Below are 27579 nucleotides of genomic sequence, written 5' to 3'. Positions count from 1 at the left end.
TTCAAACAAACATTTTCCCTTTTACATTGATCTGGATCTGCTTATACTAACATTGCATTGTCTAGATTATAAATTAAACTTTTGACCATATCGTGCAAAGGTGTAGTTGATAAACAGGCCATCAATATCAAAAAACGTGTCAAGCACAATAAACTTAGTAACAAAGACAATATTTTCATTTCCTTTTTTGTATTGAACTGAGACAAGGGAGTTTGCTTTAACTTAATCTGATTAATATTAAACTCAATCACTAAAACAATCAGAAAGAAAAGTGTTGTTTTTTTTTTTAGATCTGTTGTTGTGGGAATTTCTTTTTAAGCTCGAGGCAAGTCTAATAAAATTACATCAAATTCGTGCTCAAACTTAACTTTTTTCAACAGAAAGTTCAATTTAAAATATATGCTTCTGGAGAAACAGAAACCAACAATTCTTAATATTACTGCTTTAAGGTAAAGCTGGAAAATACATCTACATAGAATCTTCAGGAAAGAAACTAGGAGATTATGCAAGGCTAATAAGTGAAACATTTCATAACCAAGCCAATAGATGTCTAACATTTTGGTATCACATGTACGGCAAACCTGGCAGTTTACTAGTAGGTGTCACTATAAACCAAAGTCAGCCCGTTACTTTACTCAATATTACGGGAGACCATGGAAACAATTGGATAGAAGGCAGTTTATACATACCAGATAAATTTAAGGATTTCCAGGTTGGTTTAAATCTTTATATCGTTATGTCTCCAAAATAGGAAAAATACAAATTGCATGTGGTGCATAAATGGGTTCTGTTCTTTGATTCTCTCTCACTCTATTATTATGATTTTACTGACTGTATCAGTTTTATTTTAATTATAATTTTAGGTAATATTGAAAGTTACAAAATGATAGAAACATGATAATTTAGGAATTTCTAAGCAAATGCAAAGGAGCTTTTTGCCTTGTTTTTACTCAAAACTCTTGTCCTGCTATTTTTCTTCAGAGTTCATCCTATAGCACCTAGTTCCTTCAACAGTTTTAGTGCTGAACATTTGTTTTGAATCTATGCAAACAAGTAAAGTTGTGAAACAGCATTGTGATACTCAGGTATAGGTTTAGGTCATTTTTCAAGACTGTACTGTGACATATTGTCGTAAGCTTCTGTGTCATTTTGGTCTCTGGTGCAGAGTTGTCTAATTGGCAATCATATCACATCTTTTTTTATATTGAAATTTAGTCTTATTGCGCCTTAACTTTTACTTACTAAAATTCAACTAATCTTATTTTGAAAAATATTTTACAAAATATTAAAGCCATTTCCTTAAACCTGTATATTTTTAATTTAAGATTGTATTTGATGGTATTCGTGGTAGTTCCTATCTTGGCGATATTGCTTTGGATGATATCAGTTTTACAGGCATTTGCAATGGTACGTGAAAAGTAGTATAGAAAGGTATATAATATGTGTAATTTGAAGGATAAAACATGTACTCTGTGCTAGGATCAAAATCCAGACAAAATGATCTTATAAGGTCCAGGTGCAACTGTATTATAAAACATTCTAAGCCTATAAAACGTATATTAATTACAGTTACTGCATTATTTGCATAACTTATGTTAGGGAAATAAATCCTATTCCCAACACATAGATATCAAGCACTTCGATGTGCATTCAGTAATTGCGAGAACTTTTTGTATTGTTTGTGATTTATTTTAACCTGGGTTATATTATCAGATTATGTCAATAAGTGTACAGTTACGGCTTTGTGTTGAATATGGGGATTGTGGCAGATTAAAAAAAGCCATGTTACCTATTATATCAAACGACGTATACTTGCTAACTCCTTTGTCATTATTTTGGTCTCTGTTAGAAAGATGTAATATTGGTAATCATGTCAAATATATTTATCACAGGCACTTGCCTCAGAAAAAAATTGTTCTATATAACTTTATATTATATTAAGGTATATAGGAAATAACATTAAAGTATATAGGAATTTTTTTCTGAGACAAGTGCCTGTAATATCTATAATACTAAAATTACGAGGTCCAATTTGTCAGCCGTCATCACGTAAAAACGATGAATCAAAGAATTCAACTTTATATATAACTAATATAGTACAATGCTGTTGATTAAACATTACACCACTCCAGACCCTTTTGTTTTCCACATAATTAATATTGCCAATAATTAAGAAGTTCCGGGTCGAATCCGATACCGATACCAATAGTATATTCACCTGTTACCTATTAACTTATCTGTACGTTCCGCATCTGACAGGCGCACCACCAAACGCTGTGTTTAAGATTTTGCTATATACACGGGTCGTAATCACAGGGTTGACACAACTAAATTCAATCATTGTCACATTGTTCCCGATTGTAGTATTTTAATCAGTATGAATTTCTAAGATGACAATACGAATAATAAAAATCCGGACTTAAAATAAGGCGTATAGGTACAGCATGTACAGTTTTCAATTTAGCCGGAATGGCTTCAAACAACGAATCAAAGAATTCAACTTTATTTATAACTCATAAAGGACAATGCTGTTGATTAAAAAATACTCCTTTCCAGGCCATTTTGTTTTCCAAATAAATAATAGTACCAATACTTGATAAGTTCCAGGTCGACGGGTTCAAACAGAAAGATGTTGAAAGCAGAGAAAACTGTGCATCTTATAATCGGCATGACTTTATCAGATGACAATACCAATACTAAAATAAGGCTTACGCATAGTTATATTCTTTAATTCAGTCACAGACTCGCGATATCACGGGTGTGTTCTGGTTTACATTAAGTTTGTTCACCTCCGTTTATAAACACTCGAGCAATATAGATCTTGGTATAGTTGTTAAATATATAGTCTTTTGTCTCTATTTTATTTTAAATTTTAAAGACCTAAAAAGATGTCTTTTATACTAATAATTATAACTATTTTTGTTAATAAAACTAAAGCTTAACATCTTTTATCTAAGAAAATAACAATTAATCCTTTCTTAGGAAAACAAATCAATCCTTTAAAATTTATTGTAAAAAGCCATCTGAACAAATGCATTCCAACGTTTTTATGTTGGCTTACGTCTTTGAGTGAGGTGACACCAGTATCGTGCGACGTTTCATACAATTATGACGGTCATCCTCGTGAAAAGTCAATATTCAAAAGTATGAATAGAGTATTATACTGACCTGAATATTCGGTTAAAAAACTTTTGTCGCATGATTTGCATATAAGAGTCTTTTAAAACCAGGTATAATCCACCATTTTCTACATATTACGATGCCTGTACCAATTTAGGAATATGACAGTTGTTATCCATTCGTTTGATGTGTTTGACCTTTCGATTTTGTCATTTAATTAAGGACTTTCCTTTTTGAATTTTCCTCGGAGGTCAGTACTTTTGTGATTTTACTTTTTGCTGTAGAATATGTATGTCTATATCAGAACTGGAATCGGATCTTTTTGCCACCATTTGTACCAGACGACCAGTAATATTTTGGAACTGCAAAAATTACTTAGTTTTAACTGGCCATTCTTAAACATTTATTTTTTCTATGCAGAGTTACTCGCATGAAAAGGAGTAATATTATATTTGATGATAGTGCAATATAATTAAAAGCTTCATTTAAGGCTAACAACCCAAATTATCACATCGAGAAATCCCGAGCGTCGTTTTGTTGTACACAGTTATAGTTTTATGTCTATATTTTATCAAGTTCCACCTGCTGAATCGACAACTAACACACCAGAAATGTTAACTACAACCACTACACCTAAAACAACAGAAATATTTACTACAATTACTACAACTAAAACAACAGAAAAGTTGACAACGTTTTCACCTCAGGAGACAACGGTTTCTACAGGTACGGTTACTTGACAGGTTCTACTATATATAGTTGTCGCAATGAAAATTTTAATGCATATATACGTTGAAAATGTTTTTAAATATAAAAATGGAGGTGAAAGGTATAATAATTTATGATAACCAGTTACTTTGTGGAGCGAAGGCTATTTTTAGATAATGTAAGCGAAGTCACTATATACATAAAAATATACATTTTGTGTACATGAGGTTTGTTTATAGATAAGACCGTGTGTCAGTTCGCCGCGGTAATGTTATCTCGGGTTACCAATCTGCTCTATCACCTTCTCAACTTTTTGTAATTTATATATTGTTGGACCCTTTAAAGCTTGCTTTTCGGTGTGAGCCGAGGCTGCCTGTTAGAAGACATACTTTGACCCATAATGTTTTACTTTTTACACATTGTAACTTGGACGGGAAGTTGTCTAATTTGCGCTTCTTCTTATTTCTGGATATAGAAATAGAAAGTAATTTGAAAAATAAATAGTAAATTTGAAAATAAACTTTACATGCCTGACAAACACACAAAATAAGTACAGTATTGTTAAAAGAAATTATCATTGAATTAGGTTTAATCTATTTTAGGAATTAAATGACTGTAATACTTTTTCTGTCTACGAAGAAATAACATCAAAAATGTGGTGCACACTGAATAACCCGGTAGCCATTCTTAATTGCGTTTTAAACCTGAGTAAGTCATGAAAAAACGTTGATGACGTCACGTTCACATGACAAAATTATGTCTATGAGCTGATAGACAAAACACTGTAAAGAATTAAGAAAGCGCGTTACATCCAATTTAAATTATTTCCCTTTAGATCTCACGAAAAAAAGATGTGGTATGATTGCTATTTAGATAACTCTCCACAAGAGAGCAAAATGACACAGAAATTAATAAATATAGGCCACCGTATGGCCTTCAACAATGACCAAAGCCCATACCGCATAGTCAGCTATAAAAGGCCCCGAAATGACAATGTAAAACAATTCAAACGGGAAAACTAACGGCCTAATTTAAGTAAACCATAAAAGTTAAAATTTTATCATATCGGAGAACATATCATAGATAAGATAAAATCGTATCTGTCTGAAAGACAATAAGAATTTCAATCTGCTAACATTAAATCTGATAAATCGTTTGTAAAATATGGAGTCCGTCAAGGTTCTATTTTAGGTCCTCTGTTATTTTTAATTTATATAAATGATTTACCACTTTATGTTAAACAATCCGACATGGATTTATATGCTGATGATTCAACATTGCATTTTATAATAAAAACATTGAAAAAATAAATAGGATATTGCAAAATGATTGAAATGGTTTATAATCTTGGTGTAACAATAACAGTATGAAAACTGATGCACAAAAATAAAGTGTATGACATTGGGTTCAAACCGAAAACGTACACAGCTATCAGAATTATGTATTACCGTCAACGAAACATGTATTGAGAATGTCCGTTCTTTCAAATAACTTTGGATTGACATTGATGAAAATATATGCTGGGAAGATCATGTTGATCGCATATGTAGTATTATCTCATCGAAAATATCACTTTTGTATAAAATTAAAGTATATTTGCCTATACACACAAGACATCTATTTCATAATGCATATATTCTACCATATATAGACTATTAGTAGTTCTGAATCAATTTGGGGGAACGTATTACAAAAAGATTCAGATAGAATCATAAAACTTCAAAATAGAGTAGAAAGAATGCGATATGTCTGTTCCATCTAATTTTATGTTTTCATCTTTAAAATGGGTTTTTACAAAAAGAATAAAATACCAACAATCAATTCAAATGTATAAAATTGTAACTAGATTCACACCTGATTACTTAGCAATGCTAAATATTATTGATGTGCAACACCACAACTTACGTTCTGTCTCTAATATTGATCTATTTGTTCCAAGACCGAATACAAATTTTAATAAAAAATATTTTCATTATTTTGCAACCAGGGCATCATGGAATAATTTACCACTCAAGATAAAAAAAAATGTCGTAATGTGGAATTATTCAAAAAACATTGTAATAATAATTTTTTTTGAAAATTCTATGCAAGTCGAATAATTAATTTTCTTTCTTTTGTTGTAAGAATAAGCATATTTATTCAAATTATTATCATTTATTGCCAATTATTGCCATTTGTCTGTTTGTATGTTTGAATGATTGAATTATGTATATATTAGTAATATAATATATTTTTATGTATGAATGTACGAATGTTAACTGTATACATGTATTTTGTTTGAGAGCCTCTATGAAAGTTAGACTACTTCTCATTGAGTAACCCTCTGTAGATAAAGAATTTATCCTCCTCCTTTTCCTCTTTCTTTTCCTTCTCCTCCTTCTCCTCCTCCTCCTCCTCCTCCTCATCATCATCATCATCATCATCATCATCACTTTTATGACGATCAATTTTATGACGAACTTAATACAACCTCTACAGCTAGGTCTAGTGACACAACAACATATCCTCTGGAGACAACAACTTCAGCCAAAACAACTTCTCCCGATGACATATCAACGTCATCAACTCTGGCGACAACAGCTGCAGCCAAAACAACTTCATCAACACTGGTGACAACAACTGTAGCCAAAACAACTTCTCCCGTTAATATAACAACTTCATCAACTCTTGTGACAACAGCTGCAGCCAAAACAACTTCATCAACTCTGGTGAAAACAACTGCAGCCAAAACAACTTCTCTTGATGATAAAACAACTTCACCAACTCTGGAGACAACAACTGCAGCCAAAACAACTTCTCCTGATGATAAAACAACTTCATCAACTCTGGAGACAACAACTGCAGCCAAAACAACTTCTGTTGATGATAAAGCAACATATAAAAGCACACAACATTTGACTAGAACATCAACTCTAGAGACTATAATATTTACACGTAAGATAGCGGGTATAGTAATTGATTATTTAAAGTTATTAAAAAAACAATACACATCTTATAACTAGGGAAGCCAAAATTTGAAAAATCAACGTAAGCGAAATAAGAACACATAATATATTGTAAATTATTGGACAATATAATTTTGAATGGATGTGATGTATCTGTAGCATTGTTATATGTGCGTATTATTAACAAGAACACGTTATATTTTGTGTGTTGAAGAGCAGATAAATAGATATGAAAAACAGAAATGCAGTGTGGTCTCGTGTTGTACTGTTACACAGCTATATATATATATAGGGTTTGGGAAGGATTGAACACTCACAAACATTTTTACTTCCCCACCACCCCAACCCCATCCACATACTCATTTGCCTGTTCAATTTCGAAAGCATATGGTGGTTGTAGTTTTTTTCTGTCTTCTGTCATCTTTCGTTTATTGTTTTATTCATAAATAATGGCGTTGAATTGAAATTTGTCTACTTCATGCTGTAGTTACATTCTGATTATGTCTTGCTCATTGTGAAAGGCTTTGATGGCCTGCGTTGTAAATAAATATGGACATTGAATAAAACATATCCATGTGGACTCTGAATAGCTGATATTTGTCTGATTGACAATTTTATTATTTTTACAAAAAGCAATACAAAAACTATTTCTGTATACTTTTGGCAATTGACTGTTTAGGGAACTTGTACAGGACCTTTTCTATGAAAAACGGAGTCCGGAATTGAGAGTATTATAAAAGATGTTTCTTATTCGCATGTTTACTTAAAAGTAGTTTGTACGAATGAAAGGGACGCTGCTGCATTATTGTATATCAACCCTGCATCTCATATTACTTCATTCTGTAGTATTTTTCTCAGCACTTGATTTCATTAACGTATAGCATGTTAGAAAAAAATACTGGTCAATCAAAATAAGGCTTGCTGTTCGGTGTTGAAGACCGTACCTTGACCTATAATGGTTTATTTAAAAAAATAATAATTGTGACTTGGATGGAGAGTTGTCTCGTTGGCAGAGTTTTATTATGTGTCTTGGTCTTGGAACAATCGGTTTGTAAGAAATTAATTATAAATAAAAATAAGATATCTCAATTAGTATTCTGTTTATTTCATTAGTAAGAGGTTTATTCACTTTATTTGCACTGACTTTGACGTTTTCTTCCGATATCTGTACAGAATGAAGTTAGTGTAGACACAACGTTTGAAAAATCTCTGTTAATCTTCAAAGGGCATATCAAGGGTATCACATTAGATAAACGTCAATCGTAGAATTATAGATCAGCCTAGTATGCATTCACTTGTCATATAATATAATGAAAAACTTTGCAATGTCATTGGTTACAGTGGAGATCACTTCTAACCTCTCATCAAATTTGTCTGAATCTGTCAGGAGAACTGTTCTAGGACAGTATGTAGAACTGTCATCCTGACACCTTTTAGACAGTTAACCTAGAACTGATTTGGTCAGTTCTACCTAGATCTACTTTAGACAGTTCTACCTAGAACTTATCCTGACAGTTCTACCCTAGAACAGTTTTATACAGTTCTACGACTAAAACAGTTCTACGATTAAAACTGATTTGGTCAGTTCTACGGCTATAATTGATTTAGTCAGTTCTATCCATAAAACAGTTTTAAGAACTCTTTGTCTTAAATTTGAATAAGTCAAAAGAATATAATATATATTAAGAAATTCTCATCACAGCACTGTTTTATCATTCAGTGACGTCATTTAGAACTGTTCTACAATCCCAAAAGGTTTGGTTAGTTCTACGGCTAGAACAGTTTAAGACAGTTCTGCTGACAGTTCTACGGTTAGAACTGATTTAGTCAGTTAGAACTGATTAAGACAGTTCTGCTGACAGTTCTACTGTTAGAACTGATTTAGTCAGTTCTGCTGACAGTTCTATGGTTATAACTGATTTGTCAGTTCTGCTGACAGTTCTACGACTAGAACTGATTTGGGCAGTTCTATCTAGAATAGTTTTAGACAGCCCTACCCTAGAACTGATCCTGACAGTTCTACTTAGAACAGAATTGTTCTGGGTAGAACTTTTCTATGACAGTTGAGAACAGTTCTATGACAGATTATTCTGACAGGTCGAATGAGAGGTTAGAAGTGATCTCCACTGTAGCTTTTCAAATAGTTTACATATCAATCTTTGCTATGTACGTTTCCTAAATCGTTCGAGCGAAAGATATTTTAAGTTACTAAAACATTGTATACCTTTTTAAGATATTTTGATAAAAATGTGCCTATTTGCGCTTCAATTGCTTTATGTTAAATGTTTCAGTTAAAAATTATTCTGTACCATCTATAAACTTTAAATTTAAATTTCGGTTTATCATAAGATATATAGCCTAATTTAAATTTAAACCTGTGCCTTTGTCTATCATTAAATGGACAATAACTTATTATTACTTTATTTGCAATTTTATTAAAGAGAATATTTACTTAGTACTGATAACGCTCGTAGGTGATAACATCCATCATAGGATGACATCATAATACCCCTTCTTTATCTTGGGTGTATCGCGATAAAATATGACCTTTTTCAATCGAAGGCTTAGATCTTATTTTTACGATATTGATAAATACTTTTCACTTTTAAACTGTACGTAGAGGACCATGTTGTTATATTTGTTTTGTACATGTCTTCTTGTGTATTGTGATGCCGCTTGTGATAAAGATTCTGGTCCGGAGGGATTATCAGAATGTGTCTTAATACCACCGCAATATAAAAGTTACCAATGGGCAACATGTCTTTCAAATTACTTTATTAAAATGGCATCAAATGGGAAGCATTACTGTTTAGACGACACTACCTACTGCTTTTATCAGTGTATGATAGAATTCTACAATGTTAATGACGGAGAGGTTTACCAAAACTGTTCATGTTTAGGATACGATTCTATTCCGAAATATTCCAATGTCTCACTTCCCGATTTGTGTTATGTTCCGACTGGATTCGATTGTAACTGGTACAATGCTTGCTTTAGAAAGAAATACTCGTGTTCAGGAAAAGACGATGGCGGAATAACATTTCAAAGAGAATTTTGTTCATTATATGATAAACATCAACATAAATTTAAACCAATAAATCAGATTTTACTTGCCAATATTCGGAGATGTTTACAAGTTGATATGGTACGTATTTTACGTCCATGGGTACAGTATGAGTGTAGTGAAATAAAGAATTTGAGTATCAGTGTAAATAAACAATGTTTTACTAGCCAGGAATTCCAAAATGTTACGTTATCACTATGTGATATGAATGAAAATAATTTTTGGAGCTTAGTTGTTACTCTTGTGGAGTCCCTTTACAAACAAAATGGTAGCAGCGACGGCATAAGTAATTTGTTGGAAGCCAGAAGTTTTTGTCCAAATAAGGAACTTAAAATGCAAACAATTGATACAACTGTGGTGCGTATCAAAAATAATATTGAAACACGTCATACATTTTATAATAACGCGTTTAGAAGTACCAAAATGGCGACCGATATTGTTACAAAACTTGCAGAGTTGATGCTTTGGAGACAACATGGGTTATCATGGCATGCTTGGGTAGATACGAGATTTCAAAATACATCACCCGACAAAAATTCTATATTCATATTACTAGCATCAAGGCAATCATACGATATGAATTATAATGACGCTAGTCGTTCACCAAGAGTTTACGACGCCGTTGATAATTTAGCAAGTGGTATCTCTGAAGGGATGTTTGTATCAGTTAACAAACAAATTGTCACCATTCAATCACTTGAATCGTGTGTTGATCTTCTGTGTCAACATATTTATCTCAGCACCGATTCGACCGAGACAAGAGGTAGATTACAAAATGATTTAGTCTAATCATAACAGAGGGTCGTCATGTACTCTGACTGAACCTTTGGTTATTCAGATATAACGACACTAGTTTGGTTCCATATGAGCCGATTCATTTGGTTTTGCGTGTTTAATTATATGTGATTTTTTTCAATGTTTAGAATTTCAACAATTTTTTAAAAAGCTTGAAATTTGAACCTACAAAGAAAGAAAATATTTAAGTTCACTCAAACTTTTAAATGGTGCATGTGGTAAATGTTCTTCCGGTTATGTCAAAAACATTTTTAATTCTACTGTTTAAACATTTTAAAGTCTGTGTTTGTGATTGTTTCACATTCATGTTTGATTAAGAGGATACATTCCTATCCTAAATTAGATATGCTAAGGTATTTAATATTAGTACATTACTCAGGTGTAATAACGTGTAAGGGTTCTAAACTTGTTTACTAATCTCTTGAATCAAAGCATTCAAAAAGGTAAATAATAATACCATTTACAGTTTATAAAACAGAGTTTATCCTACAATAAAAAGTTTTCACCGTAACTATGTTATCTTTTACAAATTAAATACCCTTTAATGCTCTTGACATTGACGACGCAGTTAGGATGGTTTCCAAACCAAGTAAAGGGTTTTCTTTCGTTTATTGTTCTTATAAAAGTTATCAGGTACAGTGCCATGTTATATATATGCTACTAAATAGCAAGATAGTTTTTAGATATTCGGAATACCATTATTCTACGTTTAATTTTATGCACTTATTGTGGATCAATATATGAATTATTTAAGTGCAAGAAAAGGCAGTTCCATGTAAGTGTTGCTTGAGAGTTGATTAAAAAAATGTCCCATTCCTGGATCGACAACATTTAAGCTCATAATAATCTAAATATAAACTCATCGAAGACACTAGACTTATAATGTTGCTTTCATGCTATTTTCGTTTTCGCGATGTAACACTGCTTATATTTCTAATGACACTGAAATTATTTATCTTATCTTCACACCTTCATATTTAATATACTAAATGTATATATGTGTTTTCAATATTTTAACTTACTCACTTACAAAACTGAGAGAAAGAAAATTGATGTGACTTAAACATATCATGCAACATGTTTGTAGAAATATGAAGCATTTTGTGTTTTTACATACTTTAGTTAATAAATATTGTTTTACTAATAATGTGCAATAACCGTAATACTAATTAACTGTAATCGGTTTCAGACTATTGCCCAGGTGACACGCTTGAAAGTATTAAATGGTGGAAGACAGCTGCAGGGGAAACAGACATAAAAGATTGTCCTCCGAATTATACAGGTAATCTATATACATGATTCATCTCTCTACTTTGCGTCCGTCTTTGAAAAACAAAATTTGAAGAAAAAAGTACAAATCTCGTCACGTACGATTCTAAGACTTATCCGTGTTTAGCTTGCCGCCGTTTTCGCAAATTGGGATAACATTAACGATTATTTTTATGCATTTAGTAAACGGTAGAAGTTATCATCATGATAATATCAATAATGATAATAATAATTAGAATAAAAAAAATTAACTTTGCATACCTTGCAGGCAATTTGAATTGCCTATTAACAGAACAGTCATTTTGAAAAATTAAAATTATAGTGATTTGACGTTTCTAATCATCAATGTCGACCTTCATACTAGATATAAATCCATTCTCAGTGGTAATGGCAAAAAGTGTTACGAAAATATTAAGTTCATTCAACATATTTTTTAATACATCAAATTGTCATCTCACAAGCAGTAGCTATAGATGTAAAACAGATCCACAAAATCCTAGACGTTACAAGTCGTCACCTTCAAGCAGCTGGTCAAATACGAAGTAGTTATGTTGAGTGGTACTGGAGAAATGTGTGGCGAAAAAAATAAATTCATGCAACTTATTTAAAAATTAAAGTATGGGACGAACTAGGGTGGTTGTAGTTATATATCTTCACTCAAGCGATTGGGGTATTTCAAACGTCGTCCAAACAAATATTTTGTCATTACATTCTCACTTCGATAGTGGGAGTTAGATTACTGTGTCGATTAGGCATATGCATGTACAATGAATGAAATTATAAACCAAACTGTAATACTGTTATTGATAATAAAACTTGTTATATACAGTCCGCCAAAAGTTAAGCACCACCTGTTTTTATTGCACAGATTTTTTTTCAAATATAAAAAATCAATTATTCCACGAAAAAAATAAAACAATCATATAGCAATTTTGCTAATGTATACCATAAACAAACCAGAAATGTAATTTTAGTCACTTATGAAGGTTCTATGCATGTAGATTTTCCATTCATAGAAATAGTGTAAATTACTGAATTCAGAAACAGAATTTAAGTTTCACTTTGATTTTATTTTTCTACAAAAAATTATCACCCAATATTATTAAAACTTTCTACACATAAGCTTTGGTATGTTTGGCAATTTTAATGACAACATTTGAGTCAACAGCATGCATAACAACCTCACTTCCGGTAGAGTTTCAAAACACGACGTTTCATTCTCGGAATAAGCCTTCAAGCTTTAGTTTAGAAAATCTGTTGCATTAAACAACAAATACCACTTTTAAATCGACAAAATATTGTGAAGGTGGATCTCTGTGATTGAGATTTCCGCCAATGGTATCTCAGACATGTTTGATAGGGTTTATGTATGGGGACATGGAAGGCTAAAAAATAGTGAAAATGGCTTTTTGCTCTTTGGACTCGGTTAAAATCCTTGCTCTGTGTGTTCTAGCGTTGTCGTCCATGTACAAGAGTCTTGGCAATGTAGACGCAAGTGGGGGATTATTAAAATGAGGGACTAAAATGTTTTAAGGCTACAAATCTCTGTTTGTCTGTCCGTTTATGCTACCCTGCAGAACATGCATACCCAGCTTATAACGGTATAAGAAGCAACCCCGTACTGGAACACCACCAGCACTGAATGCAGTCCTTGTGCAAACATTGTTTTTGGTCATAGGCCGTTTTGTTTCCCCGCGAAATTCGTATTTTGGCGTCTACTGGCAGTAAAAGAAACTGACTACCATCTGAACAATGAGTGTTTTGTCAGCTTCTTATGTTCAAGCATAGATAGTCATTATCCCATTAAAACCTGACGGTGGAGTGCCTTCCTGTAAGTACAGGTCTCTATACACCAAGACTTGCTCTTCAGTTGCCTCTGAGAAGTCGACTGACCAATGTACGAACACTTACACGACCACCTGGAGAAACTGTGTATTTGTAAACGCGCAGATGACATTTGATAAAAGGTTGCTTGACTGCTTTATCGGAGTTCAATCTTTTTGGTCGTAATTGATTTTCTTAGTGTATGTTGAAGGTAATTCATAACACCAAACATTAATATTTTTTCGCAATAGTTAAAAAAATATTGCCAGTTATATTTCGGTGGTGCTTAACTTTTGGCGGACTGTATAGTATGACGGTTTGTTAGCACTTGAATTTATGTGTTTACTTGTAGGTAATGCTTCTCGAAAATGCGACAGTAATGGTGATTGGGGAACGCCAGTATATATTAACTGTGTTAATGAGATACTTCATAAAACAACGGAAAAAGTATGTATGCGATAAGAACAAAAATACCAGCCTTAAAACTGCCCGTTATCATTATTTGATTTTTAATAGTCTCGAGGTATAAGCAACGCGAAAAATACTTTTCGATTTGAAAGTGTGCATTTACCACAATTTTTAAACAAAACAAATAGTAACTTTCTTCATTTTTCTCTATAGTCGATGTTTAACTTTTATAAATGTAAGAAGAGCAGTCAACAAATGAACAAGTCTAAATAGACTTATAATTTTATTTGTTTGTATCTTGTGCGCAAATGTGAACAATAACTGCACATATCAATGGAAAATATAAGAAACAAAAACGAAATTATCATCATATGTCAGGCAACATTGTTTTCAATTCGTCTTATTTCCAATGCATTTCCACTGTGTAACTTCACCACTGGATACATGTACTTCCGAAGCATCGAGACAATGATAACAAAAACTGTATATTCTTATAACCGTACAGTAGATAACAATTCACTACTATCCGCCGTACAGATTGTGCGCTTTATTAACATGAATTTCTCTGTGTAAAAAGTTGTTTAATTCGAAGTACAAAGTTGTTCAGAATAAAATGTGATAAACCTTTGGTCTACGTAAACGTTAATGATTTTTTTGTTTATTTGTCATTTATTTTGTAGCTAAAAAAACTTGAACAGATCACAAATCCGGAGCAGGCTACAGCTGCTATAACTGATATACTGGATACTGTAGATAATACCACTGGGGATCACAATGACAAACCTCTCAAATCAGGAGATTTAAAACAGACTACGTCAATCTTGTCTTCTATTATCCAAATAGGAAACTCGAAGAATGCGTCGGTCAATTCAGAGGTATATACTGTACACAACTATATTAAAATTACATTTGAATTGAGACATATGTATTTTTAATATTAAAAATACTAAAGTGAATTAGTTTTAGTTTTATATTCATAATTTCTGAAAAAGCCTTTACACATTTGGAGCAAGCTGTAGATGTTGCTTGGCCTCTAAATGACTTGCCTGCTGGTTTTTTTTTTTGTAATGAAAGGTTGCTATCCCGTAGAAAGATGTCCTACCCTTAGATTTAAAAAATAAATATAATTGAGATGATAGCAGATGTATTGTATGATTTAGCACTGTGTACATAATTTTAAAAGGATCTTACCGCTTGTTTGACTCTATTTACAATGGCAAATAAGTTCAAACTTCACACAACATGAGAGTTAACACAAGACTTCTCAGACTTTAGATTTCTCAGACAATGTCGATTTACAAATTAAGTACGATTAACAATTGACATAATGAATGAAATTAATGTGAGACATTTACATAACACCAACTTAATAAAAAAAATTAACATATGCATTTGTTAAAATTGAAATGTTTTTTCAGAAATTTGCAGATGTTTTGAATTCTGTGTTGAATACAGGAAACAGCCATAGTTGGAACGAAGTAAACACGCATGTAAGTGTGTACTAAATATATAAACTAATGTATAACACCACAATGGGCATGCCAAAACAGTTCTTGTTTTCTTTTCACTAGCGGCGGAAAATATCCGAACTTTGTTATCATTGTAATATTGACAATTGAGCGATTTATTGTAGACTTAATTTGGTTATTTTTTTTATAAAATGTGTGAATTAAAGAAAATTGGACATCCCCATAGATTTTTCTCTTCTAATTCTATCTTATCAAAGCATCTGTTGGCGGTAACGCGCAAAATTAGATCCTTTTTTTTATATCCGTATCAAACAACTGAACTTCTCCAATAACAATTGTAATAAATGAAGAGAAAATTGCACCTTTATTCAAATCTTTTAATCAGATCACGCTTGGCAGTACATTGTTATTGTGTTTGTGGAAAAGTTATTTCCCTTGTACATGTAAGGAGCCGTTTTCACCCGCTTTTACATGATTCTAACACCGGAATGTAGTAGGTTAGGGCATAGAGTGACATCAGCAGTAGCAGAATCTATTTTCAAAGCAATATTTTCTTTCTTTACAGTTTTATTTTTGTGTCATCAGCTTAAAACAATTATTGTTGTATTAATTTATATATTTTTGTACATTTCCTTAATAATAGCATATAACTAATTACAGGACGATTCTGACAAAGGAGCATCCAGTATTATGCGAATAGTAGACAGTCTTGGTAGTCTCGTGCAAAAGAATTTATCATCAAATGAAACGAAAATCATCAGCAGAAAAAATTTAGGTAGGCTAAGTTATAGACTCGCGCATAGATGCCTTGGTTTTCTATTGCACAACCATCTTCGGAATGTTTGGTTATAATTGCTATTCATCTTCGTCTTATGTAGATGAAATGCGCGTCTAGCGTAACAAAATTATAAGCCTGCTATCTTTGACGAGTTTCATCAGTGATACATGAAATTACATAAATGGGGTACATGATGAAAAGAAAACTGCAGCTGTGGTAATGACTTACTTTGGATAAGCCGATATTTATCCTTGTAGTTGACATCTTACTGAACATACTAAAATCGAAACAACACATTTGCGGGTGATGTGTCCCAATAACGAAAAAACTAACAATTTTTAAAATATGACAAGATTAACCAATTTTACATTACAGAAAGGATAAACTCAGTAGTAAAATTAGGTTATTTGTGTGAATACAATCATTTTAGTATATGTCTATGATACGGGATATCGTAAAAGTTTCAACGACAGACGTTTTATGCAGGTCTATTATATAATCGTTAACAATTACCATTTTATATAATTGTACTTCACATTTCCTAATTGAGTTTACAAGAAGAGATATCAAGTCATATGGGTTTCAAAATGAGGGGTTGTACTGATATATTCAAGGACAAGGAATGATGTGACACCCCACATTATAAAATATTTTGAACACCCTAAGATGTTTATGAATACTTCACAATACTGCCTCCAAAATGAGGAAACAAGATTATAAATAAAATTGAGAATGGAAATGGGGAATGTGTCAAAGAGACAACAACCCGACCATAGAAAAAACAACAGCAGAAGGTCACCAACAGTTCTTCAATGTAGCGAGAAATTCCCGCACCCGGAGGCGTCCTTCAGCTGGCTCCCAAATAAATATATACTAGTTCAGTGATAATGAACGCCATACTAATTTCAAAATTGTACACAAGAAACTAAAATTGAAATAATACAAGACTAACAAAGGCCAGAGGCTCCTGACTTGGGACAGGCGCAAAAATGCGTCGGGGTTAAACATGTTTATGAGATCTCAACCCACCCCCTATACCTCTAGCCAATGCAGAAAAGTAAACGCATTACAATACGCACATTTATAATTTTAAAAATTTAAAACATATTTTAAGCTGACAAAAAAACCGGAATGATTCTTATAAAAATAAGATTATTTTACTATATTAATTACATATATGCAAATACATATTTATTTTGTACACCAAACGGTCAATCGGTACTGTATTCATTTGAAATAAATAAATACAATGTTGATTCCTTCAGTCATAGAAATTTCAACACTAAAGAAGAACCTGTCTTTCCCGCCAGATGTACATTCAAGATCAAAATTGTTACTTGCAGACCAACCAGTTCTAAAAGGTATATTACACTGGAATTTGTAATCCGGCTTGTCTTACTCGCTGTTGAATGAGTCAAGTATTATTGGTATTATATTCTGACTGTTTGAATACTGCTTTTATAATCACTTCGATACAGAATTTTACAGGAAGAAGAAAATCTTCGTTGTTGGAGATTGCCCATCGTTTAAAATGCACATGCATCCAGATTAGTGACACATTGTTGATACGTTCAGTTTCTCAATGAAACATTTTATTACTTACTTATTTGAAAGACAAATATGATTTGTAGGCTTCAAACCTCATGGTCACATTGTTTAAACGTTAATAATGAGTTTTCTGTACGAGTTATTAATATGATCTTTTCTGTAAAAAAATATATATACATTTATATAACTTTTATTCTTTCAGATAAGTTTTACACAGCAGCAATGTATAAAACATTGTCGGGCATCCTTCCAACAACGGCAAATAGGTAGGCATTTTAGTCGTTTTTGGTTTACTATAACTAATATAACCATGATTAAATTTCACACTGCAGTTGTTGTAAGTTTGTAGCATTTCGGAGAGTTTATACACAAAATTTTAGATTGTACGATTTATAAAACTTTATGGTATATTATATATAGAAATGTTGAAAGTTACTTAAATGTCATTTGTTAGTAATCCTATTTGTTTCTTAAACAAGCGATCTATTGTTTGAACTAACAATCACCAGGAAAGCTTATCAAGATGTTGATGCTTAAAATGACAAGAGTACATTTCTTTTCATCTAAACTACATGGTTTTACTAGCAATCAATTGAATAGAATTATTTATCGTCAAACTGATACTGCACAGCCATTTCAACACTTTTGCCCAGTTCTAATGCTAGTTTGAGGTGTATTGGCCAGCTTATTATTTATAATAAAACATATTTTTAGATCAGTTGGCTCTGATGTGATGTCTGTTTCATTTGACCAAACTATCCACAATTTAGCCGAAAATATATCAATTACATTTGAACAAAATAAAAAGGTATGTATTAAACTTCTTTTTTAACATTCAAGTACAAATATATTCACAAAAATTCGTAATAGGCAATTCATATAGTATTTGGAGCTTATGCAAATCTATATTATCCGACTGCTGAGTACAAAATATACAAAATACAATTTGAATTACAGAATGCCTAACATGTGGTTCTGGAACAACTGCGCTGCCTAGGGTTCGCTCGAAATAAAAATACATGAAATTTTTAATGCATAAGACAATTATACCCCCGCTTTGAAAAAAGGGGGGTATACTGTTTTACCTCTGTCTGTCCTTCCGTCAGTCCGTCAGTCCGTCCGTCCCATGAATATTTTTCGTCACATTTTTCTCAGGAACTACACTACCAGGATTTTTGAAATTTGGTTTCAGGCTTGATATAAGTCAGCTATACTGTGTGATGCGTTTTCAGATTCATCACTCGACAACTTCCTATTAACCGAACACTTGTATCATTTTTACACCTGATAGCCAAGTTGAAAATTTTTCGTCACATTTTTCTCAGGAACTGCACTACCAGGATTTCTGATATTTGGTTTCAGACTTGATATAAGTCAGCTAAACCGTGTGATGCGTTTTCAGATTCATCACTCGACAACTTCCTGTTTACCGAACACTTGTATCATTTTTACACCTGATAGCCAAGTTGAAAATTTTCGTCACATTTTTCTCAGGAAGTACACTACCAGGATTTCTGAACTTTGGTTTCAGGCTTGATATAAGTCAGCTATACCGTGTGATGCATTTTCAGATTCATCACTCGACAACTTCCTGTTTACCGAACACTTGTATCATTTTTACACCTGATAGCCAAGTTGAACATTTTTCGTCACATTTTTCTCAGGAACTACACTACCAGGATTTCTGAAATTTGGTTTCAGGCTTGATATAAGTCAGCTATACCGTGTGATGCGTTTTCAGATTCATTACTCAACAACTTCCTGTTTACCAAACACTTGTATGATTTTACACATGATAGCCAAGTTGAAAATTTTCGTCACATTTTTCTCAGGAACTACAATACTAGGATTTCTGAAATTTGACTTAAGGGTCAATACAAGTCAGCTATACCGTGTGATGTGTTTTCAGATTTATCACTCAACAACTTTCTGTTTACCGAACACTTGCATATTTTTACACTATTAATATTATCCACTTGCGGCGGGGGTATCATCAGTGAGCAGTAGCTTGCAGTTTCACTTGTTAGATTTATGAAGCAAAAAGCAGACGAGACTTAACTGGATGATTTTGTGATAATTAATTACAAACAAATCAAAAATTGTTCTTTCCAACCATTTAATGCTTCCAATATTTGCTAAACTAACATATATATTCTATGTTTTGTTTTAATCGAAAGTTTTGTTTTCTAAACTGTAGGTGAAATTCATAGATCCAAAGATATCTTGTGGATATTGGAACTTCAGGTATTTACTCATCTTTACATAAAAGGTATAACTAATGAATAATTCGAGTAGAGTATTTATTTTGTTTCAGTATGATGGTAAAGAGTTGGGTATGATTACAATATTGAATTTTGATATGATGTCAAATGGGACAACTGTCCACCAAGAAATATAAACCCAAACGAACGCGTATGTTTAAACTACTAAAGGGCATCGTACGGCTTTCATTAAAAAATACACTAAATAAACCGCTTAGTTATCTGTAATTGACACCGGGATAACATATCTTGAAACAGGTCTATAGGGAAAGTACAAAACCAAGGTTCGTGTGCATATATTTTTAAAATTTGATAATCAGTCAAACTAGAAATGAGAAATATTGTCGAGTTGTAAGACATGTTATCGTTTAGTGATTTGAGAAATATGTGCTTACTAAGGGTACTGTTTTGTATTTTAAAGTTGCTAATAAGTAATTCATTGGTAGTTGTAAACTCTTTTTTTATATTCTTAAAGTAAATCAAAAAACAAATCTCATTTCTCATTTCTAATCTTTGCTTCCTACAATAATCTGACTCTTTATGATATTTAATCATTTTTTTTCTCAGTTCTAGAAGTTGGACTTACGATGGATGCTATTTGAAAATGAGCGACTCTAAAGTGTCTACATGCACATGCAATCATTTAACTAATTTTGCAATATTGATGAGCCCTAGTGATGTTGAAATTGTAAGTTCAAAAATAAAAACAGATCCGAAATGTAAAAAAAACAGAATTGCAGCTTATTATCGAGTTATAACATTGTCAGCATCTAGTACTATACGTTCTTTGTTAACATTTTACCTTGTTTAAACATATACAACAGTGCAAAGAACTTTCAATATTGTGGAACGTAAGTAATTATGTATTTTGATCATATAGAACATTTTTCTAAGTAAAAGAGTATACAGTTAAACAATTTATGACACATATCAAATTTGCATCAAATTAACTAATTTGTAAATAAGACCAGGAGATAAACTCATGTAGATCCTACTCCAACAAGTGACATCTATCTTATTTTTCCAATCACAATCTTCTATGAAAATATAGCCGGTAAACGATAGCAGATTAAAAAAGATCTATTGTCCAACCCTTAGACCTTACACATTAATTGATAATTCTCTAAATATCAATTGAAGTCAAATTTAAATGTAATTTTAATTATTTTATTTTATTTTTCAGTCAGATGCTAACAAGAAAGCCTTAGAAATTATTACGTTTGTTGGTTGTGGGCTATCAATACTTGGATGTTTTCTTACTCTTATTATTTACGCTGTATTTTGGAGGTAAGATGTCTGCATGACCTTTACAAGGTATATATTTGTCAACACAATACGACGACAAAACACTATTTCAAAAAGTATGGGGTAGTGATATGGACAATGCTACCCAAATAACGTGTGCTTCGATCTACCTATTCAATCCTAAAATGTTCACCTTTCTCAAATTGTTAGAGTTTAACAAACAATACAGACTAATGACTGTTGTTGAACACCCATGTCCGATCTAATGTGCTCTCGATCTTATGGAAGAAAGATTAATGAACCTATTTATTAATTATAATGTCTTTAGTTACATAATTCTTGGGAATTTTTGTTAGGAATTCATGTTTTATTTTTTATTTTTAACTTTGCTTTCTCTCTCATTGATACAAACACTATGATAAAAGTTCTTAGATTGAGTAAGTCACATTAGACGTTGATAGGATATAGAAATACATAGTGACGCTAAACATTGTGTTGGGTGTCATGCACTCTGCACATCCACAAACCTTGGCAACAACTCGTATAGAAGTCATTAGTTTTCCTGTTGCTAGGATATATGTTCCACTCCAATATATCTTTTGTAAGTACAACTTCCAAATCCTTATGTATGAACATTCTATGTCTTGATTTGGTTTTAAAGCTCCATAATGTAACTGACTTGCCTGTCGTCTAGCACACGACGTAGTGCTTTTTATTATTTTTGTTATGTCTTATGCAGCTTTCTTTTCGGCACTTGGTATCCTCGTGTACGCTTACTAAATATATTTCTTCAAATTGTTATATTGTTGAACTCATTAATTACCTTTTACAGATTCGTCAAACATGAATGGGCTGTAATTTTAATGCACATGTGCATTGTTTTAATAATTGGATATTCCGTCTTCTTAAGTGCTACAGAGGAAACGGAAAATGATGTGAGTATTGTATCATTCATGATGGCTAGTTCAATTTGAAAAACCATTCGTTGTAAATGTTTCTCTAACAGTACGTACAAGTAATGCTAAAAAACCGTAACTAAGATACTAAACTCCAAAGAAAAAGATACGTTGTTAAAGTAATTTCAAAAAGGAATCGGATAACTCAAAGAAAGGAAATTTGATGCAACAGAAATAGAGACAAACTGTAAAATAAATACATAAAAAGCAACATGTTAAACAAAACGTTTGAACAATCCAATTTATTACTTTGGGAATCTGTTCTCTTATAGTTTTCTAACACTTTTTCATTCCTAATGTGATATATTGTTTTCCACATCACCACGTCATGTTTTTTGATATGATCAATATGATCCAACTGATCCATTATGTTGTCGTATCAAGACAGTAAATACAGCCATCGATGCTTACTTCTTTATGGACCTCTCGAGACTATCTAGCTATGAGCATTTATATAGTCCATGTTTATCTAAGATTAATATTGAGCCTGTAGTACATTATTTTTGCAATTGGAAAACATATATGTCTTGGGTTTTGCGAGGAGTTAAAGAAAATAGTTATCAAAGGTACCAGGATTATAATTTAGTACGCCAGACGCGCGTTTCATCTAAATAAGACTCATCAGTGACGCTCATATCAAAATATTTGTTAAGAAAAATTAGACGCCTACTCATATAGAGTTACAACGTATACATTTATTATGCTTATTTATTCAATAGTTTTTTACTGGAGATCATCTTTGGGTTCTGTTTTTATTAAAAACTTAATTTTTCAGATTGCTTGTATTATAATAACAGGTGTTCTACATTATGTGTTTTTGGTTGTATTCTTCCTTATGTTATGTAATGGAATATCAGTTGCTAGATCTGTCATATATGTATTCAAGACAAAATCGAGACTACCAATATATATAGCAGTTGCTTGGGGTAAGTTTAATAGCCTAGTGAGTTTACTCCTGTATATGTAATTAAATAAACCACATCTTCTTATTCTTAATATTTTCATGAATAGTTACAATTTGAAATTTGCTTTGAGCGTTCCCAAAAAGCGCTTCGGATGCATGAAAGTTATAACGTGTTGTTGTATTTTGCAAAATATATGTAACAAATTTCTAATGTAAGTTTGATGGTTATTTGTCAATTGCTTTTTTTGTCTTTGATGATGTTCGTATTAACTTGAAATTACTCTAGTAATTACGAAAAATACGTAATCTGTTTAGCTCTCAACTACATAGAACGAATTATTTTAAGATTCAATTTTCGAAAGCTGCTCAAAACAATGATTTAATTCACCAATTACGATTATGAGTCCTTATTGTCCTTAATTCAAATAGAAATGAAATATCGTAATTAAATGAGTAATTTTTAAATATTTTTACTTTTATTTCATTTTACAATACATTTTCCGATGTACATATTAATATTGCTATGTTTTCGAACTTATTCAAGCTTTCATGTTTTCTTCAGTTGTTCCGTTATTGATCGTAGGAATAACCCTTGGAATAACCAGACTAAAAGGCTATCATTCCGAAAAATAGTATGTATTACTTGCAATAGATAAAAAAAAAACATATTTTAAGATCTCCATCTTGAGCAAGGATATATTATTATTCTTTGCTAGCTTTTGACTAATCTAATAATCTTGAATTCAAGAAAATATATATTTTTACTTTGCATTGATATTATCAATAATCATTAGTGACATTATCTTGTTTCGCAGTTCACTTGATGCTGATTTGTTGAATTCAAATTTTTAACACTATTTTATTATAGTAGTGCATACATAAATGTTAGCGAACAATAAATTAGGTAAACACTTTTGTTGCAACAGTTAGGAATTCTGGTAAAAGTTTGCTTGACCACATTTAAATTAAGTTGTCAATTTAATATCAATTTTCTATTCCATATTATGAATACAATATGCTCGAGAGACGACATAAAAAATAAGTTTGCTGCATTCTAATAGCGTCACGGTTCAAAATTGATTCATTATAATGTGTAAAAAGGAGAGATTTTTACCTCAAAAGCCTTTTGTTTTCTTTTATTAAAGATGAGCTTTTATTGACTACTGTCTTTAGTTTTCTTAGTGTAAGACCAAGGGATACAGTGTCTGTAATAAAAAAGCATAAACGTCTGATTGAGTAGCTGCAATTGTACCGCTGTATCTTTTTGTAAATGCGCTCATATATATAAGAAGTGGTTTTTGCATACTTATAAACAAGTGTAGACTGTCCATACTTACTATGCCTGTCTCAAATGTTGACGATATCAGTTCAGTATATTCAGTGCTTATGTACTGGACGTGATTTATAACATGCTTTTTTACATTCTTCGAAACTAAGATTCTCACTCCTCCAGGGAAAGTTGATCCTTTATGAATCTTCTTTTTTTTCGGAGGGGGGGGTCTTTTTTGTCACATTTCTTCTCATGTTATTTAATCCATCACCGATAGAAGTTCAATGGACTATAAAAAATATAAACCCAGGGAACAACAAGAAAACATTACAAACCAAACGGCGTACAACAATTGACTATACATTGCATCGATAAAATAAACTTGCATCCACAAGTAACATTTACATTTATAACTTTAAACAAAACTACCTTTCTAGAGAGGACATTTCAAATGATATTGTAAAGCCTTTTTTCTTCTATTTCAGTTGCTGGCTAAATACGAGTAATTTTGTATTTATGTCTTTTGTTGGACCTGCTTTACTAATTATACTGGTAATTTTTAACAAATTACAATACATGCAATAGTTTGAATATATTACCCTATACTTAAAATATCATAAGTTGAACACTACAAGAAAAAAGGAAAACAAACACACCAGTTAGTGAGATCATCCTTTTTTGTTTTTATTTTAATGAATATCTCTTTTAGTTCTTGTACAATTTATATTATATCAATTCAAAGACACAAAGCTTTCTTTTTTATATATAAAATTCCGTTCGTCATTTGTCGTATAAAAAAATATAACAATTCGATTTTTGCAGATTTAATTATATAAAGATATCGACTCTAGTTTGGTCAAGTGTTTTTGTAGATCTGATAACCATCCCATAACAGAAAAGCCAAATATTTTTTCCTAATTAGACATATTCAAGTTTGTCATATCAATGATAGCAAAAAGTATTGTGCTACCATAACTTGATGTTTATCAAATAAAGACAGATAATCACATAAAAATAGCAGCTTCACATTTTATTTTCTACCTAATATCAAAGAAAGTAACAACATATGAGTCGATCATTAACAAACTTATATTTTTTCGCTCCGTTGAAGCTTTTGTGTAAGAGGAATGATTTGTTCAATTGTTATTAATGCTAAAAATATAAGGTAATCATATCTGTTTTACTATTTGAAGATGAATATAGGAACTATAATAATCGTTTTACGAGCTGTGTATTCTAGAAAGGGTATTCAGAATGAAACTTTGAAGAAAAAGGCCAGGTTTGTATTTTTCTAATGCAAGTGAGTTAGAAGCAATAAATTCTGTAACTGCTCAACATAAGAAGAAACATAAATGGTACTCCAAAACTTATTAGACACCGCAGCATGTTGTGTTTACCAATAAAATATCGGCAGTTTTTGTCATTGATATTTTTCCCGTTATATTATTGTTTTCTAGTACATCATCATAATAAGGGATGGTTGCAAATCTTTAATAATGTTTGTTATATCAATTCACGACCTGTCATGATAAGAATATTTCAATAATTAAACATTTGAATTTGAAGACAACATATCGACATGTTTATATTTTTGACTAATTATTGTGGCCGGATCAATGTATAAAGGCGACAGTAGTATATCAGTGTCGTTAATCTAAATCCTCATTCAGGTTTATGAAAATGTATTAAGTTTATTTTTTGTACAACTCTCTAACTGTCGATATGTATTCTATTATTTGATTAACACGTGTTAGTGTATTTGATGAAACAAATCAAGACTTAAGTTAATCGAATACTCATTTCTTCAATCAATAAGTTAAAATATATATTTATTTTTGTCTTAGAGATGGTATCAAATGTATGGTGACACTATTACCAGTATTAGGACTATCATGGTTATTTGGAATTCTGGCATTTAATGAAGATACAATCATATTTCAGTATTTATTTGGTATAACTACCTCCTGTCAGGTACATATAAATTAAACTTTAGAAAATATAACACATATCAGTCGAATCATTTATAAAAGAGGGCGAGATATACCAGAGGGACAGTAAAACTCATAGATCGAAAATAAACTGACAAAGCCATTGCTAACAAAGAAAAAGAAAGACAGAAAAACAAACAACAGTACACGAGTCACAACATAGAAAACTTAGACTAAGATTCAAGAACCCCACAAGCAACTGGGGTGATCTCAGGTGCTCTGGAAGGGTAAGCGGATCCTGCTCCGCATAGAACACCCGATATTTGAATCGTAAGGTGATATTATGTATTTATTTACATGCTTTGATAAACAATAGCAAGCTTATTTTCTGCGAAGCCAACAACTGTTTCACGAATAGCCAACTAAGGAGTGCTTAATTGGACAGAAAGAAACTGGTATATATTTCGAAACAATGTATGACCTTTTACACACCAGCTCTAACAACGTGAAGTACTTGAGGTAATAATCATGTTTAAAATGGAGTGGACGTAGAAATTACGCATAGCTATTTCCTTTTTAGACGTTGATAAAACTTGACTCCACACATTGCAAAGTTTCGGTATAAACCATCAACCGTCAATTTAAACTATACAGAAAGTACGGGAATATGTTTTCTTCCAGAAAATAGTTCATATAAAGTAAAATATTTTTGAAACCATTAATAAAATTAACGGTACCAATTTTCTTGCACCAGATGCGCATTTCGACAAAACATGTCACTTCAGTGATGCTCGTGACCAAAATATTTGAAATCCAAAGCTTATATAAAAGATGAAGAGCTATAATCCAAAAGGTAGTATACTCAGCCAATTTTGTAGAGCTATTAAACTTATTCGTTTATATTTTTATGACGGAATACATACTGAGGTACGATAATGATATATAAAAAGAGTAAGGTGTATTTTACGCAAATCAATAATTGTTTGTATTTGATGTTGAAATATGCTGAACGTTAGTATCTTCATTTCTGGTCGTTCACGAAAACAACTTTGATCTATAAGTATTTTGCACATCATCATGATTTATA

General features: G+C 31.8%; 1 protein-coding gene across 1 annotated transcript in view; it reads left to right on the top strand.

Annotated features, from left to right (window-relative positions):
• Window positions 1-27579, top strand: part of LOC139493302 (adhesion G protein-coupled receptor L3-like) — a 46264-nt gene that overhangs the window by 10126 nt on the left and 8559 nt on the right. The window contains exons 4-24 of the mRNA XM_071281576.1: window positions 450-712; window positions 1326-1407; window positions 3697-3846; window positions 6307-6762; window positions 11822-11914; window positions 14078-14172; window positions 14814-15008; window positions 15552-15623; window positions 16263-16377; window positions 17646-17741; window positions 18131-18194; window positions 18643-18736; window positions 20126-20172; window positions 20757-20877; window positions 21373-21476; window positions 22267-22369; window positions 23166-23316; window positions 23857-23926; window positions 25050-25116; window positions 25758-25843; window positions 26409-26535. Of these exons, the coding sequence (XP_071137677.1) occupies window positions 450-712; window positions 1326-1407; window positions 3697-3846; window positions 6307-6762; window positions 11822-11914; window positions 14078-14172; window positions 14814-15008; window positions 15552-15623; window positions 16263-16377; window positions 17646-17741; window positions 18131-18194; window positions 18643-18736; window positions 20126-20172; window positions 20757-20877; window positions 21373-21476; window positions 22267-22369; window positions 23166-23316; window positions 23857-23926; window positions 25050-25116; window positions 25758-25843; window positions 26409-26535 (2651 nt within the window). The remainder of the gene's footprint in view (window positions 1-449; window positions 713-1325; window positions 1408-3696; window positions 3847-6306; window positions 6763-11821; window positions 11915-14077; window positions 14173-14813; window positions 15009-15551; window positions 15624-16262; window positions 16378-17645; window positions 17742-18130; window positions 18195-18642; window positions 18737-20125; window positions 20173-20756; window positions 20878-21372; window positions 21477-22266; window positions 22370-23165; window positions 23317-23856; window positions 23927-25049; window positions 25117-25757; window positions 25844-26408; window positions 26536-27579) is intronic.

Source organism: Mytilus edulis, chromosome 10 (genome assembly GCF_963676685.1).
Source record: "Mytilus edulis chromosome 10, xbMytEdul2.2, whole genome shotgun sequence".
NCBI classification, from domain to species: Eukaryota; Metazoa; Mollusca; class Bivalvia; order Mytilida; family Mytilidae; genus Mytilus; species Mytilus edulis.
Note: the sequence above shows the minus strand (reverse complement) of the source record. Positions and strands in the feature narration are given on the sequence as shown.